This window comes from Triturus cristatus, chromosome 11, assembly GCF_964204655.1.
Source record: "Triturus cristatus chromosome 11, aTriCri1.1, whole genome shotgun sequence".
NCBI classification, from domain to species: Eukaryota; Metazoa; Chordata; class Amphibia; order Caudata; family Salamandridae; genus Triturus; species Triturus cristatus.
The window spans coordinates 537,367,500-537,387,631 of NC_140594.1; the positions used below are offsets into that span (position 1 = coordinate 537,367,500).

A 20,132-nucleotide genomic window follows, 5' to 3' on the forward strand; every position below is an offset into this window, starting at 1 on the left:
GATAGGCCACAGTGGATGTGATTTATGCTTAATGCTGTAGTCCACTGCTAATTTTGTGTATGCATACTATGCTGTGCTGAGCACCCCTGTGTGCAGTAATAGTGATATGGTACTGATACTGAGGAATTATGCATAATGTGTATATGCTAAGTACATTGTTTACAAGTAGTTACTGGTTGCTTTGCTAACTGTGCATTGTGATGTTATGACAGTGGCAAGATTGGCCCTGTAAGTGTATATCAAGTAATACATAGTGCCAGGGGGCACAGTGTATATATATGTGACTATGCTCTAATGTGTTTTATGAGTATTACAAAGGCTATTTTTGATATAACCTTGTATGGAGTTTCTTTTTTGGTGTGCCTAGTGTGTCGCTGATGTGTGTGTGTGTGTTGCGCAAACGCTTTACACATTGCCTCTGGGATAAGCCTGACTGCTTGTGCCAAGCTACCAAGGGGGATAGTAGGGGTTATCTTCAGCGTGTAACTCCCTTGCCCTGACTAGAGTGGTGGCTTCTGCCTGGCTTAGGCGCATGCCCTACCCAACCAGAAAACCCATTTCTAACATTGGTTGTCAGCGTTGAGGACCACAGTGACGCATGGTTGCACTACAAACTCTACATTTAGACAAATCACGTGTTTGGGGATTTCTCCTGATTTTGTTTTTCTCCATCCAAGTGTCATTTTGATTTGTGTTTCTGCCTAGGTCTCTTGTTTCACACTCTGGGTTTTTTATCTTGCCAGGATGGGGTTAATCTATAGTAAGGATGACCTTTGGGAGTACACTGAAGAAGAGTTAAAGAGTTTCTGCAGACAAAGGAGGAGACCAATAGAAGGCATCTTCCACAGAAAACTGTTCCTCTTAGAAGCAGCCAGCAGGGGAGTGGTCCTAGAGATCTTGGGGAACCCTGCAGACTACCCACCACATACCTAAGTGGTGGTTTTGACGGAGCGCCAGAAGAGTCTGAAAGACAGGAAGAAAATGACATGGCAGGGACATAAGTAGATATTGAGGACCCCGTAAAGAGGGAGTCCCTTGCTGGGTCCAGTGCCAGGGGCAGTGCCCCATCCCTTTCCCTGTCCCCAGAGGAGTGGGTAGATAGGAGGGAAGAAAGGGAGCACCAGCTGGCTTTGGAAAAGCTCAGGTTAGAGCATGCCAAGAAGATAGCGCAGCTGGGTGTTGAGGAGAAAAAGGCCTTGTTGGCTCAGGAGTTGACTTTCAAGGAGTTGGTCCTTGAAGGGAAAACGACTGAGGTTGAGAGAGTCTTTGCGCAGGATTGGAGTCACCCAAACAGGAGTGAAGTTTTCCATTGTCGGCTTTGGTCGCAGAAAGAAAGAGGTTGAGTGAAGGCGGACAGAAGCATATGACGGATATCCCGTGCCTTGATTGGATGATGGACTTTCATCTTTTCCAAAGGTGTTATGGGAAATGAAGTGTTTTGTTTGTATCTTCAAGATAGCTTCTGTTAAATAAAATGAAAGAAGTGTGGCATAATCCTCGCCTCAGAGTACTTAATAGAATGTAATCTTTCCATTACAGATGGTAGGACATTTTTCATTCTACTTCACACAGCTTGTCAAAGGGTTTAACAACGGAACCTCCTGACCTCACTCCAAGGGATATTTAACAACGTTTGTAAATGGAAACACCTGTGATGAAGCCTATTTCCACAGCCTGAGGCACACGAAAGTTATGGGTTTTGTAAGAGAGGGAGACTTAACATTTTCAATCCCAATTAAATGGTGACAAATATGGAGGGCATCTTAGGCCTGTTGCCAGATGGGGGTTAGAATGGTATGCTGTGGACAGCCTGCACTCTGTTGTGGAGGGTGCTCCCACAGCCTGCATTGGAATGGGAAGGTCTCAAAAGAAAAGACAATTGCTAGATATTTTTAGGAAACTCGTTTAGTTGGGGGGCATTGTAGCAGGTCTTTGTCAATGTGTTATAGGCTGGTTGTGGGGCACATAAAATGGAATGGATTCACTGGAAGCATGCCTGAAGAAACCACAACAAAAACAATTAGTAAAAGTAACTTTTAGCTATTGTATTGCACTTTGGACTTTTCACTGGAGATATTTTTTCATGTAGCAGAAACACTGTAAAGGGTTTCTCTGAGACCCAGAGTCATCCTTTTCAACAATTTATATGTGCTCCAAATATAATAAAAGCACATAATTGTCCTTTTGTATATCTTTGTTTAATCGCTGCAATTTCTGGTGATCAAACTGTTGAATAGTGGGTATGCAGCTAGAGAACTGTCTTGCTGGATCCAGCTTTCTGGCTCAAACCATTCAGTCAAAGCAACTTCCATTGAAGTGTCTACGTTTGAGGTTATGAACTTTGCTGGGTGTAGACCCAACATCTGTCTGACCGTGGTTACTCATTGGTCACCCTAGCTTGGGGCACAGGTCTGGGTCAGACATCAGCACAGGTACTTTGTCCTTTTTCCCTGAATTTGACTGCTCTCATACACTTCACTGAAGTGCCGTTTCTCTTTGATTGTTGTCGGACAGTGTGATACTATTTTGTAAGATCTAACCCCCACATCTCCATTTTAATGGCATGTTACTTGCTAAATGTTTATATTTTATTTAAAACTTGTTTGAGCTTTAACTTTCTTTAGCAGCATTAATGCTTTAATTGCTTAACCATTCAGAACACCATGTGCCTTCTTCACGGATAGCCTTGCTGCTTACGCCAACTCTGACTGTGACCTCATACCATCGCAGGCTGCCAATTGAATGCACTGTAAAGATTTTTTTTAATGTATTTATAAAGAAGCTTACATACTTAACATATGTAACAAACTAAAAAAAGATAAGAAAAGTAGATCAGATACATCTCAATCACCGACTGGAACATGGTCACATCTTCCAGGCATACAAATTGTTAAAGTAATATCAGAATTACCAAGTAAAATTGAATCTAAACACATATGATCTCATGGGTGCTGTAAGGATACCAAAAAGTCAAAAAGGGGAGGTAGAAGTGTGTGAAGGGTTCAATCAGCTTCCACAATTGTAAAGTCTGTCATCAAAGGACAGTGGACTTTGATGGTTTTCCGGAGTCTGGGTGTCTCAATTGTCAACACTAAACCCTCAACCAATCTTTGCCACTGGTGGTATACGTAATCACCACTATGGTGTCTCTTTGGACAGCATCATCAATGGGTTAACCCAAAACCAGCAGAGTTCACTCTCCTTTGATTACAGTAGTAAGACTACAACCAGCCCTGATGTAAGCAATGTAAATGGGTCTTCATTTCATGTTTTAGTAGTTAAAAAATGGCTACAGTTCAGCTTCTGTGGGGCCATCACACCCCTCACACCCTGTGCCAATGCACCTGCTGGAGTGTTGATAGCTTTGAGCCTGTATGATCTTGTCGGGACTACCGAACTACCCGTCCCGATCGGCTATCAAGTACAGAAACTACCAAGATGGTGTCTGATGTAGAGCACCTGCGCGGAGGTCGGGTGTATGTTTAAACTCGACCTCCCGTAGTGGCAAGACGCTTCGCGCTCTTCCTGCCCAGTGCTTCAGCGTCTTGGAGTGTTGTGTTCGTGGATTACTTACCTGTGGATTCTGACTCTTGGGGTTCCCGTCGACGTCGATGTTTCGGCTCCGGGCGGTCTTTCGCTTCGGAGGGTGCCTCGTGGTTTTGGCGTCTTCTTGCTGGCGATCTGTTCGTCGTTGGAGTTCCTCTGCTCCCGTTGTTGCACTTCGCGGCCTCTCAGCTGACAGCCTTCCTAGACTGTATAGTTACGATTCGGAAGGGAACTGTTGACCTGCAAGTGGGACTGCCAAGAAGATAAAAAGAAGGATATTACGGTACCAGCGCTTTTGCGCTGTTCTTACTTACATTACTTATTTTTTATAAAAATAATCACTTACCTGTGTTGTTCTATGACTGCAGGATCCGTCCTCCTTTTTTCCTTTTGTTTCTTACTACATTTCTGAAAGGCAAGAAAAGAAGCACAAACCTGAAGTTAAGGTTTCATCTTTTAGTTTACAATACAAAACCTACAGACATCAGCAAGACACTCATTAAGGTGGGTTCAAATATATATATACAGACAGATTTCTTGATTGTATTTCCCTTCACATTTTGACTAGAGATTCAGTTTTGCCGTGATTATTGTATTTCAGAGTAGTATTAGAACCCTGAGATTGAACCTTAGAAGAAGGGAATAAGTGAAAGCAACTCTCTCTAATTTTATTGTGAGGTAAGAAGCTAGCTTATAAGGAAAGAGCCACATTAGGAAGATACAGGGTTTTTGGTGCACTGTTATATATCTGACCTGTTTTCTGTTTATTTTGTCTCTAGCCATATTTTTCCTGACGGGTCCTGAGCTATCAAATATTCCAGCGAAGGAACATCCTTTATCACTTGTTGTGTTTCCCTTCTTCCCCGAACCACCTTTGGCACTTTGACTATTGTTGGGTGCGATGGATGGTTAAGGGAGGTAGTGGATATTGCTTCATGTCCTTGACGTTCCTGCGGGAAATAAAACGAATCCTGCCAGAGCGCGAAGCCATACAGAAAGTTATTATCTTGCCTGAACGTCATGGACTTGAACCAGGTGACCCTTCAAGATTTAGCGCACATGATAGGCAATTTACAGAAGGAGATGCAAGCCCTCTCAGCCAGAGTAGACACAATACAACAAGGACTAAGAGCAGAAGCTTCAATGAATAATCTGGGGGGAACACTCTTCACTCCGACTCAAATGTCAAATGCAGGTCCTCCGGTAATTCAAGTCACCACTCCATAGTCTATTCCATTAGCCTCACCTGAAAGGTTTTTAGGGGACTCAGAAAAGTTTGCAACTTTCATTAGCCAGTGCCAGTTACATTTTATGTGTAAGGCTTCCTGTTTTCCGTCGGATCAAGCTAAGGTGGCTTTTATTGTTTCCTATTTAGGAGGGCCTGCTGCTAATTGGGCCATGCCTTTAATCGAGAGATATGATCCTTTGTTGCAGAATTATTCTGCCTTTATAACTGAATTTAGAAAATTATTTGATAAACATTCGTTTGTCCGTTCTGTTGACACTGATCTCCTGAATTTAAAAGAGGGAAACAAAGACTTAGCTACCAATATTTCGAATTTTAATAGGTTAGTGGCAGAAGCTGGTTGGCCTACGAAAAAACGAAGTACGTTGTTTTACCGTGGATTGAGAAATGAGTTGAAAGACATGTTAGCCCAGGTGGTAGATCCACCTGAGTCCTGCTCTGCTCTCATAGATCTTGTAGTTAGATTAGATCACCGGCTCTCAGAAAGAAAAAGGGAAAGAAGTAGGCCTGAGGGTCGAAGTATCTCCTTTAGAGAAAAGAAAGGAGAACCTGAAAAGAGTTTAGAAGACCCAGAACCTATGCAAATAGGGTGTTTGAGAGGGCCTCTTAGCGTGGAAGAGAAAAGGCGACAAAAAGAAAAGAAGCTATGTTTGTATTGTGGGAAGCAGGGACATTTCCTCAGGGAATGTCTTACAAAACCCAGGCAGACAAGGCAGTCGGAAAACTAAAAGGCCCGAGGTCTTGCGAGACAAAGGCTTCGGGTACCTCAGGCATGATTGTCTCGTTAATACCTTGTAAACCTAGTCATTTCTTTCTTTCCTCACGTCTTATCTGGGGACAACAGGCCACAGATGTGCAGATAATGATTGATTCTGGTGCTTCAGGCAACTTTATGGACTCAGGATGGGCTCAAGAAAGAAACATTCCGAGAATATCTAAGGAGTCCTGGGAAGACGTTACCACCATAGATGGGAGTAAGTTAAAATCTGGTCCTATTACTCATGCCACCATACAATTAACTTTAGTTATTCAGGAAGAACAAAGTGAATTGATTGATTTTGATATCATACGCTCCCCTCAGTTTCCGGTCATTCTAGGGCTGCCTTGGTTACGTCAACATAGCCCGCATATTAATTGGAAGGCACTAACATTGACCTTCAACCCAGACATTTGTACGGCACATCTTCTTTCTGAATACATTGGTACCCAGGCTGTTAATGCCCTTAGTCATAGTACTGAATCAGAATTACCTTCGGTTTATCAGGATTTAAAGGAAGTATTCGATAGCGAAAAGGCTACAAGTCTTCCACCCTCATAGATCCTTTGATTGCAGAATAGACCTGTTACCTGGAGCCCGCATACCTTGCAGTAGGGTGTATACTTTAACAGAAAAGGAAAACGTATATCTGCGGGATTATCTGGATGAAGTGCTAAGAATAGGTTTTATTCGTCCCTTCAGGTCTCCGGCTTCATCGTCTTTTTTTTTATACCCAAGAGAGAGGGAGGCCTGAGATGCTGTATTGACTATAGAGCCCTAAATGCTGTCACTATTAAAACCAGGTATCCATTGCCATTAATCTCCTCTCTTTTTGATCAGATAAAAAAGGCTCAAATCTTCACCAAACTGGATTTAAGAGGGGCTTACCACCTTGTGAGAATTAAGGAAGGAGGCGAGTGGAAAACAGCCTTTTGCACCAAATATGGATTATATGAATATTTGGTAATGCCTTTTGGGTTGTGTAATGCCCCTTCGAATTTTCAGTTCTTCAAAAATGAAGTTCTGAAGGACATGTTGGACTTATTTGTCATTGCTTATATAGATGACTTGTTAATTTATTTCTCCTCACAGCAAGACAATGAGGTCCACGTTCGAAGAGTTCTTGAACATTTGCGAGACAACCACCTTTATTGTTAATTAGAGAAGTGTAGCTTCCATACCAGAGAAGTGAGTTTTCTGGGATATGTACTAACGCCCCAGGGAATCAGAATGGACCCACAAAAAGTGGAAGCCATTATGCGTTGGCAGGCACCACAAAGTATAAAGGAGATCCAAAGTTTTCTTGGTTTTGCCAATTTTTATAGGCGTTTTATCAGTAACTTTTCCGAGGTAGTAACACCAATAACTAGTTTATTGAAAAAAGGAATAAAGTTTTATTGGACAACTGAGGCAGAAAAGGCTTTTTCGACATTGAAAGAAGCCTTTACTAAGGTACCAATTTTACGTCATCCAGATCCTTCTCGACCTTTTGTAGTTGAGGCTGATGCTTCCCAAGTAGCTGTAGGAGGAGTCCTTTCTCAAACTAATCCTGAAACGGGACAACTGCATCCTGTTGCGTATTATTCTCGAAAACTATCACCAGCTGAACTAAATTATACCACGGGTGATAAGGAATTGCTAGCCATTAAAAGGGTGTTTGAGGAATGGAGGCAATACCTGCTAGGAGCAAACCACAGAATACTTGTTCTTACAGATCATCGTAATTTGCAGTTTTTGAAATCCGCCAGAGCCTTATCTATGAGACAACTGCGTTGGACACAATTCTTTAGTGATTACGATTTCTTCATCCAATTTCAGGCAGGAAAACGGAATGGCAAAGCAGACGCCTTGTCCCGCCTAAGCTATGACTATGCAGACATACTGGGTGACCCTCCTCTTATTATAGCTAAGGATAAAATAATTGGAGCTTTAAACTCCGAAGATGAGTTTTTGACAGCACTCAGAGAACAACAATATACCTCCATTATGAAACAAACAGTAGAAAACTGTGAAGTCACTAGAAAACAGGGATTCTTGTATGTTCAAGGAGGTTTAGTCCTCCCTACCCAAGCTTTAAGGTCACATGCTTTAGAGTGGAGCCATGCCCATCCATTAGCAGGACATCCAGGGTATAAGAAAACATTGGACATATTACAGAGACACCTTTGGTGGCCTGGTATGGGGGAAGACACAAAGCAATATGTTCAGAGGTGTCACATCTGTGCTCAAGGAAAATCTTTGCACCAAAGCCCTGTGGGGTTGTTGCAACCGTTACCTACCCCACCCAGTCCCTGGCATACTGTGTCTTTGGATTTTATAGTGGATTTACCCAAAACTACCCTGGGAAATACAACACTTCTAGTAGTAGTAGATTTGCTGACCAAAATGGCACATTTTGTCCCTTTGAAGGCTCTTCCATCATCAAAGGTTTTAGCCTCTGTCTTTGTTCAACATATAGTCCGATTGCATGGCATTCCATTGGTGCTCGTTTCAGATAGGGGGGCTCAGTTCATCTCTAGATTCTGGAAGGGGATGGGAGCTTTGTTACAGATAGATGTTAGGTTATCTTCTAGTCACCACCCTCAAACTGATGGCCAGACTGAGAGAGTAAACCAATGTTTTGAGCAGTACATTGGATGTTACACCTTATACTCTCCAGTAGACTGGGATGAACTGGTATGGGTTGCAGAGTTTTCTTACAACAGTAGTTGTCACTCGTCGACATCCCATTCCCCTTTTTATTGCACTTACGGCTTTCACCCATGCACCTTACTAGCATCACAACCTGCTTCCTATCCTGCCCCTGCAGCCATAGAGTTCATTAAGGGTCTACAAGAAATACACCAGATAGCTCGAAGTACACTAGAGGAAGCCAAGGCGAGGTATAAAAGAGGGGCGGATTCTCACAGGCGCACAGAACCCAGGTATCAACAGGGTGATAAAGTTTGGCTGTCTACTAAATATCTGGCTTTGAAAGGACCTAGCAAATTCAACCCCAAGTTCATCGGTCCATATACAATTAACAAAGTTGATAATCCAGTTGCTATGAAGTTAGATCTTCCAGCTTCCTTGAAGATTCACCCTGTATTTCATGTATCTCTCTTGAAAATAGTAGAGTCCGGCACACGCCTCCCCAAGAACTTACCTCCTATAATAGTGAATGGGGAACCGGAGTATGAAGTTGGGGCAATCATTGACTCCCGTAGAATACGACATCAACTCCAATATTTGATACATTGGAAAGGGTATGGCATTGAGGACCATACATGGGAGCCAGCCAGCCAAGTGCACGCGCCTCGACTAGTTCGTACATTTCATAGGTTGCACCCCGATCAACCCAAACAGGTTGGAAGGATTGTAGGGGGGGTGTACTGTTGGGACTACCGAACTACCAGTCCCGATTGGCTATCAAGTACAGAAACTACCAAGATGGCGGCTGATGTAGAGCGCCTGCGTGAAGGTTGGGCGTATGTTTAAACTCGACCTCCCGTAGTGGCAAGACGCTTCGCGCTCTTCCTGCCCAGCGCTTCAGCGTCTTGGAGTGTTGTGTTCGTGGATTACTTACCTGTGGATTCTGACTCTTGGGGCTCCCGTCGGCGTCGATGTTTCGGCTCCGGGCGGTCTTTCGCTTCGGCGGGTGCCTTGTGGTTTTGGCATCTTCTTGCTGGCGATCTGTTCGTGGTTGGAGTTCCTCTGCTCCCGTTGTTGCACTTTGCGGCCTCTCAGCTGACAGCCTTCCTAGACTGTAGAGTTACGATTCAGAAGGGAACTGTTGTCCTGCAAGTGGGACTGCCAAGAAGATAAAAAGAAGGATATTACGGTACCAGCGCTTTTGCGCTGTTCTTACTTACATTACTTATTTTTTATAAAAATAATCACTTACCTGTGTTGTTCTACGACTGCGGGATCCGTCCTCCTTTTTTCCTTTTGTTTCTTACTACATTTCTGAAAGACAAGAAAAGAAGCACAAACCTGAAGTTAAGGTCTCATCTTTTAGTTTACAATACAAAACCTACAGACATCAGCAAGACACTCATTAAGGTGGGTTCAAATACATATACAGACAGATTTCTAGATTGTATTTCCCTTCACATTTTGACTAGAGATTTAGTTTTGCCGTTATTATTGTATTTCAGAGTATTATTAGAACCCTGAGATTGAACCTTAGAAGAAGGGAATAAGTGAAAGCAACTCTCTCTAATTTTATTGTGAGGTAAGAAGCTAGCTTATAAGGAAAGAGCCACATTAGGAAGATACAGGGTTTTTGGTGCACTGTTATATATCTGACCTGTTTTATGTTTATTTTGTCTCTAGCCATATTTTTCCTGACGGGTCCTGAGCTATCAAATATTCCAGCGAAGCAACATCCTTTATCCCTTGTTGTGTTTCCCTTCTTCCCCGAACCACCTTTGGCACTTTGACTATTGTTGGGTGCGATGGATGGTTAAGGGAGGTAGTGGATATTGCTTCATGTCCTTGACGTTCCTGCGGGAAATAAAACAAATCCTGACAGATCTTACATTAAGAGTTGTTCAGAAACCACTACACACACCTTTATAAACGTGCATCTATTTAGGGTGGGAAAGTTGCTCGTTCAAATGTTGCTTGCATAGAAATTATGTTGTAGTATTTTGTATGATTACATCTGAATATACATAGCTTCCTAACTCAAATAAAAAATCTTCTTTGCTTGTATTTCTGTAGTATTTGGGTCTGTTTTTATCAATATATCTGTGTGTTTGAAAGAGACACGATTTAGAAAACAATTCCCCAAAAATTCGCCAACTACATTGCCTTAGTTGGAAGCCTCCAGTATATATGCTTTCCATGTCATATAATTCCAGGGTCAGGCACAAAATAGGTAATAAGTGCCAGGAAGCTTATAATTGAGATATGGAGTGAATATATTTATGTTGCGTGTTATAAAGAGGTTTACACCTACATACCTAGGTAGGACTAGGATTTACAGTAATCGAGGCCCACAACCTTTGATAGATCTTTTCCATAAGTGCCTACATAAATTCATCCCACTTCATGTCCACCTCAGTTTGTTTATGGCATCAAACTATCATAACTGCCACACTATTCTGGACTATATCAGTATTGGACCAGACATGACCAGTCACATAATTTCCCTTGTTTCTAAATTTAGCACAGCATTTATTTAGCAGCAGGAGACCCACAGTGTAGCACTAATAGAAGAATTTAAAAACACTCCGCGGCAGATTTAACTTAGAATTCAGGCAATGCAGTGCAGCAAGACAAGCTGCTGTGCTGTGCTGCGTGAATAGGAGAGACCTGAAAAGTGCTATATCCACTAAGATATGGGGCTCTTCAGCTCTCTCCCTGTGCTGGTGCACTTGCGGCAGCATAGAACCAACACAGGCACCCTTGCACCATGGTGACACAACCCTGACACAAAAACATAGTAAATCTGCCCCTCCATTTTATTTATGTCTGGATTCTCAACACCATCTTGAACACCTTCCATTCATAATCCGACATTTTAGGAAAGTTATAAAATGTTGCTTGATTTATCGAAAACTGAAAAGGCTAGGTTGTGGTGGATATGGTTTTAAAAACGTAATGTTACCTGCACTTTAGAGTATAAAACTAAGGGGCATATTATCAAGTCAGGAGATAAAATTATTGCCGCTTTAGCGTCAGAAAACTGCCGCTAAAACGGCGATAATGGTCTTGATAATATGCTCTATGGAATTCCAATTGAAGCCCATGTTAGATGTCCTTCACATCTAACCTGAGCTTCAATTGGAATTCCATTGAGCATATTATCAAGCCCATTATCGCCGTTTTAGCTGCAGTTTTATGCCGCTAAAGCGACAATAATTTTATCGCCTGTCTTGATAATATGCCCCATAGTTTTCTATTCACTCACAATTCATTATATGTGGCAAATAGAATTGTAAGATTGTTAACTAGCTTACCACTCTTAAATGCACCACAATTGCTTTATTTAATCGTTAGCCGACTGTTGAAAAAAGTGCGTGCTGTTAAGTTTATAAGAAACGTAAAATGTTTTTTTACGACATTGTCTTTAATTACCTGACCTTTCGCAGGTACCACATCTCCGTGACCATCCTCATTTACATCCTGCCGCTCCTGGTAATTGGCTGCGCGTACACTGTTGTTGGAATCACCCTGTGGGCCAGCGAAATTCCAGGCGACTCCTCCGATCGCTACCACGAACAAGTCACGGCCAAACGCAAGGTAATCAATATGTATTTTCTATCGTCACACTTTTCTTGGTTTCGCTATAGATTAAAAAACAACGTAAAACGCCCACAAATACTTCATGCGGTCTGTTCGAAAGGGAATCGGCTGATGTTTGTCTGTAAATAACGCGCCGCAGGGACACACCCTTAATTACTTGACAAGTTGTATTTATCTAAATTCTTTGATACATTATACCATCTGCAGATTTTAATTCACAATTCATTTTCATTACAAACGCAGCAGCTTCTGGGATGCCTGACTGGCATTACAACCTGCATGGCACTGTTCCCCAAAACAGAACTATGCCGACTTCCCATTAAAAAACAAACTCAGTGCCCAGGTTCTACAGATGGCGCCACAGAAAGAGGTCATTTCTCAAGATACTTACTCGCTGTCACATTAGCCTAACAAACATGGTGCATCTACTGTTGTAAGTGGAAGTCATGGAGCACTCATACATTTAATTTCAGTTAAATTAGGTGATAATGTCAATGTTTTGCGGCTGTAGGGTACAGGACATCCCTCCCCTCACGCACAATCCAAAATATGGTTTACAATCTCACCATTCCCTAAAGTGGCAGTTAAAGTGAGTGTATGGTCAACTTTGTCATACATGTTGAAGCAAGCCTTGATGTTTGCAGAATCACCATCACCTATCGTCAGGGAGGCACAGAAATGTACTGTTCCTAGAATTCATGGTCCAAAACAAAACAAGAAATGGCAAAGACAAAAGATGTGGCTTACAATGCACTGTCAACCCAGACCTAAAAATCCATCTATGTCGATAACAGCCCTCCTCCCATCAGAGCTGCTGCTAGAGAAAACATCTTAAATTACGATGGGGCTGTTTACAACTTTGGCAGAGTTGTGCCTGCTCTCCGCTGGTGCAACTGCGCCAAAGCTGTGCAAAGACCGCCTGCCTGATTACAAGTTCATCTCATGCAGGTGTACGGTCTTTTTGCCTTTCCCACGTTGGTGCCCTGAAAAAGGGCATGCAATCGGAAGGGCAAAAATGTTACAGCATGGCATGGACCTGAAGTCCATGCCGTGCTAGAACTGGGGGTGCAAGCAGACAGGGGGCCACATGTTGTGCCCCTGAATGCATCCCCATGGCGGGTGTGGGCTTACCCCACTGTGAGGCTTTTCGTGGCTGGCTCACCACCATGAAAGGGCTGGTGCTGGAGGAACTTGTAATATGCTTGGTGGGACTACGTCAGTCCCGCTCAGCATATTACATTGCCCCTTCCGCCAGGGTACAGTGGTTCCCTGGCCCAGGCGGCGATCCACCGCTGGTATGATGGTGAGAGTCAATAAATAACAGACGGTGGACCGCCACTGCTGCTCTACCGTGAGTGTGGCGATCGGAAGACCACCGCACTCATAATCAGGCCCTTAGTTTCCTTAGACACTTTAATAGCGTTGCAACAAACGGCATGTGTGTGCCCCTGAAGGTTGACAATCAGGCAGCTGTTTAAATAAACAAAGTGATCACAGCTGTGTGTAGTGCAAACACGGTTTTAGTGGAAGCATGCAGCTTCTGCCCGGTCAAAACATGTACTCCTGACTCCCAACATCTCGAGCCAAAAACCCTCTTCTAACGATTCTCACGTAATTGTCTGGTGACAGCTGACTTATCAAGCCAGACCATAACAAGAGCCCACAAATGGAGAGAGGAAGATTAAAAGCAATTATTGCCTGCAGTTAAAGTGCCTCTCCTCAATAAAAAATAAAGGCAACAGTTTAGCAGAAGTAGGAACAGCGTCTCACAATTTGACTGTCTGTCCATTGGACAGCATGAGCACCAGCCCAGTCCTGTAATAAACCTATAACTGGTAATATCAGATTGCATCCAACTGCCTCCATGCTCAGGCCTCATCCTTGATAAACAATCATAGAGTGCAAAGCAGAGAGCTGAGAGTCTGCCTTACTAACCATAGAAAATAGGAACACATAGAAAGTACAGCAAAAGCAGGTCGTCTCTCTTCAGTTCAGAAATGAGGAACTTAGCCACATCGGTGAAGATCTTGGTCAGGGATTTAACAGCCTCAGAATGCTTCATAAGGAGGCGGAAGTCGTAACTTTTGTCTGGAAATGAAACATTGTAATTTCCGGTTGAGATGCCCATGTTTCACTTCTGATGCTAACGTGTTTCAAAGCCTTCTACCTCCCCTACACCGTTCACACATCTCATCATGTTTAAGGCGCTATTCTATAAAATCTCAGCATGTGGTCTAAGGACAAAACTAAAAGGTCCTCAGCTTGTGCCATTAACTATCCACACCCTTTCATTATGTGTCCTTTGTAGCAAACATATTTGTAGAGTGAAGCAACCCCTACTTATAATAATGTCACCCGCATCTTCCTTTAGATACATGTCTTCTGCTTCTGAATCTAGTAAGAGAGCAGAAGGGTTGACTTTGACATTATGGATGATGTGTGTTTTTGAGAACTTGAGACGTCGGATCATTAGCGATGCTTGACCTCTGACCCTTTCCTATGACCAATCTGTTCTGTTTCCCATCCATGCTTGTTTAAGCATCATTATGCCCTCGAAATAAAGTGGCCAGACATCTCACAATAGATACATATTCAAGCTCTCAGACAGTGCCCCTTTCACTGTAAATCAGCACCTTTATCCTACCATTGGTACTTCTTCTATTCAATTGGTTTAGGCAAATTGTTAAGGACTGTAATAATAATAATCCACATTTGTAAAGCTCGAACAATCACCCGTAAGGGTCTCTAGGCGCTGTCGGGAAGATTAAGCAAGCTATTGCCCAGAGACACATGGTGCTGGGCTAAACTGCCTCGGGTGCCAGGTATTGAACCGTAATCCCCAGATTCCGGAGTCAGATGCACTGGCCACGGCACCACACCTCTTCCGTATGACTGTGCGATTACATCTCATGAACTCCTTTGCTTATTGGTTCAACTGGCCCCAAAACCAGGTTTTAGGTCCTGTAGCAGGTGCCGCTTGTGCCAGAGTGTGATCAAAGGACTGTCTGACCTCAACAGCAACTGCGGGGCTATGCCAAAGACAACTGCAACAGGAGCCCATAAGCCACAGAGAAAGGAGTCTGTTCTGGTTCTGGTCAAAGGCTGTACCCAGAACACTGAATATTGATGACATTGATGACATCAATCGTGATGTGATATGTGACATCATGTGTATAGTCGTTAATAGTGAATTGGATCAAGATTTTCAATAGATTTTTTGTTTTGTTTTGTAATCGTAATGTCTGTTCAAAGATGTTATTTATAATTAATATTATTTTTGTGTCATGCACATTTTTGGATAGTTGCTACGTATCACTGTGTTCACTTGCTACTAGTACATGGGTTATATATGAGCCTAAACTCTAATGACAAAAGTCACGTGCCGTAATAAAATTCACTGTTAATATGTTAACAAATAATAAAAAATAGATAATGTGTGTATAACTATACATAAAGATAGGTATATATCTAAAAATATATGTATGTGTGTGTGTTTATATATGTGTATACATATGTATATCTATATGTGTGTGTGTATATGTATGTTTTAGTGATAAAATTAAATAGTGAGGACGGGTACATTTTTGTTTAAAATTATTTAAACATTAAAGTAATATATTATTTAACACACATTTGATTAGTTAAAATGCTGCAACATTTTTATTAGCTACGGGTTATCGATACTTTTCTATACACTTTTCCATGGAGAGATATTCATCCCAGTGGCAGAGATCTCCACTAACAGGCACACAATTGGTAGTACTAACTTTACACTAGTAAATCCTGCTACAGGAGGCTCCGACCCATGCATTGATTGATTGATTTACCTAGGTTTACCCTTTATCTTAGAAATGATGGATAGCAAAAATGTGACTCATTACACCAAGGTGGAGTGGTAAAAATACACATGAATAAGTATATACATGTATATTTATCTTTGTGAATTCAGCCCAAAGTGTCTGAAATTCCTGAATAGAATTGCTTGATAGTTTTGATGCCTAAACCTCAGTATTTCTGGCAAGTTGTAGCCAACTCCATTGGAGCTAAACCTAGCTCTGTGCAAGATGTTAGTATTCAGATAAACATGTTTAAGACACAATGGGATCAATCTATAATTAAGGCAAATGAACTTTATCATTAACATTCTGCAGTCTTGGCACTCAAAACTGTCTAACATAAACAAAAGAACCAGTCAGCACATGAGACATACTGCCCCATCCAAAGACTTGCATGTTCATTTATCCTCCTGCAAGGCCTTCCTGGAGCATCTTCTTAATCACCACAGTTCTCCTTTGCAAGCACCCAACAAGCAAACCAAAGACTGAGAAATTGTCAATTAACACCTCTTGTTACCCCTTTTAAGCAAACTTTGCTCCAGAAATCTGTCTCTGAAAGTTGCTTCTTGATCGGACAGACAATAGAACCTTGTTTGGACATGGGCTCAACTCATGCATGTTTGTGTAAAGAAACCACTGTAGCAGTTTTATCATGTCAACTTGTCGCCTAGCCTAATTTCTGATACCAGTCCAGCTAATGACACCAAGGTGACCCTTAGGAGAGTGAATACATTTTCATTTAGCACCCGAGTATATGTTTATCATTTAGCTCTCCTACGCAATCCCAAGGTTCAGCAAAATTGTACTAAATAATTTTTCTACCATGTTTACTTGTAGCTCTGTTGGAACATTAAAAGATTGATTTCTCACCTACATTATGGTGGTTCTTGCTATACCCCAAGCACATTTAGCTATGTTTTCTTTAAATATTACAAGACTACCAATATCAGACCTAAGGAATAGTTTAGTGACTTTTGTTCTATCTGGAAATAGCTGAAATACTATGCTTTGGTAGCATGGCAAGAGCACAATATACAATACTTCTTCCTCCTTCTATGTCAAATTATCTCTGTTTCGATTTATATTTATTCTAGGTATACCGTCAGAGGTATCTCACTTATTAATATTTGGCAAACAATTGAGGTCTAGCTGAAAATATATTTTTGTGATATTATTGTATTTACTCCTTCATGCTATTTTAAATTCAAATTCAGGAAAAGGGTAATTAATAGATTGCTAATATTTTAACATTACAACTGATATGTATAAGTCATATGTGTATACAATACTTGGAATGAGACACCTGAGGTGTGTAATGGGCATGACCTAAATTTAATCTCTCATATTATAGCATTCACCCCTTTAATTTATATATCGAAGCAGGGATAGTAATTCTTACCTTGAATGTATAATTAGTGTTTAATATTGTTTCTAGTTGTTATGGATTTTTTTTCTTGTGTGTATATTAATACAGAAAAAAATGCATCCTGAAAAATAACTACTGAAATGTGATTACTGGCACGGAAATATCTTTCTTTCAAATCAGTTCAACCATTGACTTACCAAGGTGGTTTCCAACTCCGCTCCTTGTTCTTCTTCGGGTTGACTGGATCTTTACCACCATTTTAGAATGGAGCAATAAGTCAACATCAAATTCTAAGCATACCTTTATTATTTCCTATAATTCCCTCTTCAACTGGGCTACATTTAATGGATTTTCCCTTTCCGTGTCTTGCTTACCCCCTACTCCAGTATTGTTGGGCTTTCTAAATATCTTTCTTTTAAATCAGTTCAACCCTTGGTTTAAAAAGATGGTCTCCAACTCCATGCCTTTTTCATCTGCAGTTAGACTGGATCTTTGCCACTATTTTAGAAGGGAGCATTAAGTCAACATCAGAATATAAACACCACTTATTATGTTCACTCAATAAGAAGAGTTTAGAGTATTATTAATCGTTTGAAGTTTAGTATTTTCTTTTAGGTTCCTTTATTCAAATTAGGAAATAGATAAATCTGTTTACAGAAATATATGAAAAGTAATGGTAAGCAACAATCAAGTAAATTACAGCATGTCCACAAAGTAAATATTAGCTAAGTCTCTATACAATTATAGCAGCTCTTAGCCTACCAGAACCCATAAAGAGTCCTTTTCAGAAAAGAGTGAGATTTTAATAAGCAATTAATATAGGATTAAAATGTAGTTTAACTCCCCATGAAGATCAGTTCTGGAAACTTGTTTGAGTCTCCTCTCTTGATACGGAAGTTAGTCACAGCAGTAGCTATTATCCTAAAAGAATTAAAAAATCACTACTAGCTGTAGCTCACAGCGACAAAGGCAGAAAGCCAGGATAAGGGTCGGTCACAAAACAAATAGCCTGGACCCATCTGGGCAGCATAAAGCTCTCAGAGCGTGCTCTAAGGAAAAGGTGATGGAAAAGCTCTCTCCCCTATATCCCTCAACTATCCTAACTAGGAACACATATATTAAAAGCATGTATCCATCCCCGTTGGTATTAGGTCATCTCAGTCTAATGAAAAAGGATCATCCGATGGCCTGCTGCATCTTTCTTTATTCCTATTGTAAATGTAATAAGTTGGCATAGCATTACTTACAAACAGTCTACTTAGTTGCAAATATTCATATGTGTTAGATTCACTTTGAGTTCCCACGAGAACCAGGCAGTTCACACTATTAGCTATTCGGAACTCCACTGCATGACTATAAACTAGTCTACAGCAGAAGCATTCTAGTTGTAAATTCTACAGAATTCAGTCATGAGCTTCATATTTTCCTGCATACACTATTGTTTTAATATACTATTGGTACCCATCATGTGGCTGCCAAAATCTAACCAAATACAAAGTAGCTTAGGAAAGAAAACATTTTTTTTTAGGTCAGCACATTCTACAAACATGACAAGTCTAATGAAATCAAACATGAATTATTTACTTAATACTGCACCATTCATCATCTCGCTAAAAGCATTTATTTATTTATTTATTTAAGAAAGCTGAAATGAAGGTGATGGAGAAGTATAGAGAAATAAATGAGGCCTGGTCTAGCTTGGCAGTGTAATTACGATAGAAATGGGTGCTTGACAATCTCGATGACAAACGTTTTTTCTTATCTGGGAGTAGGGTTTTACGACGCTCTGAGTTGGTTTTCCCTGATTACTCGGAAGAAGGGGGACCTGGTCAGAGTGACCACAGCTGTTTTTAATTTTGCCTCCAGAGTCGGGGGAAACTGATAGGGGCCCCTTTGAAGATTTACAGTCAAATGTATTGCATAGGTCAACTATGGGAGCGACATATGGGGTTATGCCGGGCTGGAGGCCCTGCAAGTCACTGAAAACACCTTCCTGAGAAGGGTACTCTCTTTACCCGCAGAGTGTCTTGTCCTTAGCTGAGCATCAAGAGCTGGGGGTGGCTTATCTCTCAGATGAACTGGCATTCTGTCCATTAGCATTGTGGTTAAAGATTTAGGGCAAGGAAGAAAACATTCTTGGCAAGGATATCCTAAAGGATTGTCTGTCCCTTGATCACGTTAATCGCATCCGCTGGCTAAAGAATGTAAGAGATGGCCTCCACATTCTGTGAAAGGTGAATCTATTTAGTAACCCAAAGGGCATATGCAAGAAGGATCTTACCTGGGCAAAAGAGTGTTTATTAGAAGGCGCTGTTGTGATAGAGAAGCAACAGAGCTGAGCAAGCCCAGTGTGCGTATGTACATTGGATTAAAAACCGTACCAACCATTGAACCATATCTTTTAGGGATTAAAAGCAACCATGATGGTTTCCTACTTACCAGATTTAGGCTTGACATTTTTCATAACCTGTTGACCCAACCACGTGACACTCATAGAGGTCAGTGCCTCATGCCCTGTGGCTGCGACGATCAGTTTCCTCATGACATGTTATGTTATGTTAGGGGTATTTCTGAAGCGCACGACTCACCCGGGGGCATCTTGCGCTGCCTAGTGATAATCTGGGGGAAACCGAGTCGGATAAAGATTACCTATGATCAGAACAGAAAAGCTTTAAGTTGTTTCCTAAAAATGCTGAAAGAAATACATTCACGAAGGGCAATAGGCAATTTATTCCAATAGCGAGGGGCAAGATACGAGAAAGCTTTTACCCCAGAACGAGAGAGACGTATTCGGGGGACCATTTGAAGTCCTAGGGAATTAGATCTAAGGTTGCGGACCGAAATCTGTTTGGTGAGCTTTCTTTGCAGGTATTTGGGGCCTTTGCCATTTAAGGCATTGTAAGTGAGGCAGCAGATCTTGAAATTTGATCGCTTGCAGACCAGAAGCCAGGGGAGCTCTCGCAGCAGAGGAACTGAAGGAGAGCCCGCTGGGCGATTCAGGGTCATTCTTGCTGCAGTGTTTTGAAGCAGGTCCGTACCTATTTCGGCCAGCAATGCATTTCCGTAGTCGAGGCGACTGATCACCATAGCCTGGACTAGAGTTCTGCGATGCTTGATGGGGAGGTAGGGCAGTATCCTACGTAGGATACG

General features: G+C 41.6%; 1 protein-coding gene across 1 annotated transcript in view; it reads left to right on the forward strand.

Annotated features, from left to right (window-relative positions):
- The window catches only part of TACR1 (tachykinin receptor 1), a 1,899,293-nt gene that overhangs the window by 1,715,517 nt on the left and 163,644 nt on the right, over positions 1-20,132 (forward strand). The window contains exon 3 of the mRNA XM_085633481.1: positions 11,627-11,777. Coding sequence (XP_085489607.1) covers positions 11,627-11,777 — 151 coding nt within the window. The remainder of the gene's footprint in view (positions 1-11,626; positions 11,778-20,132) is intronic.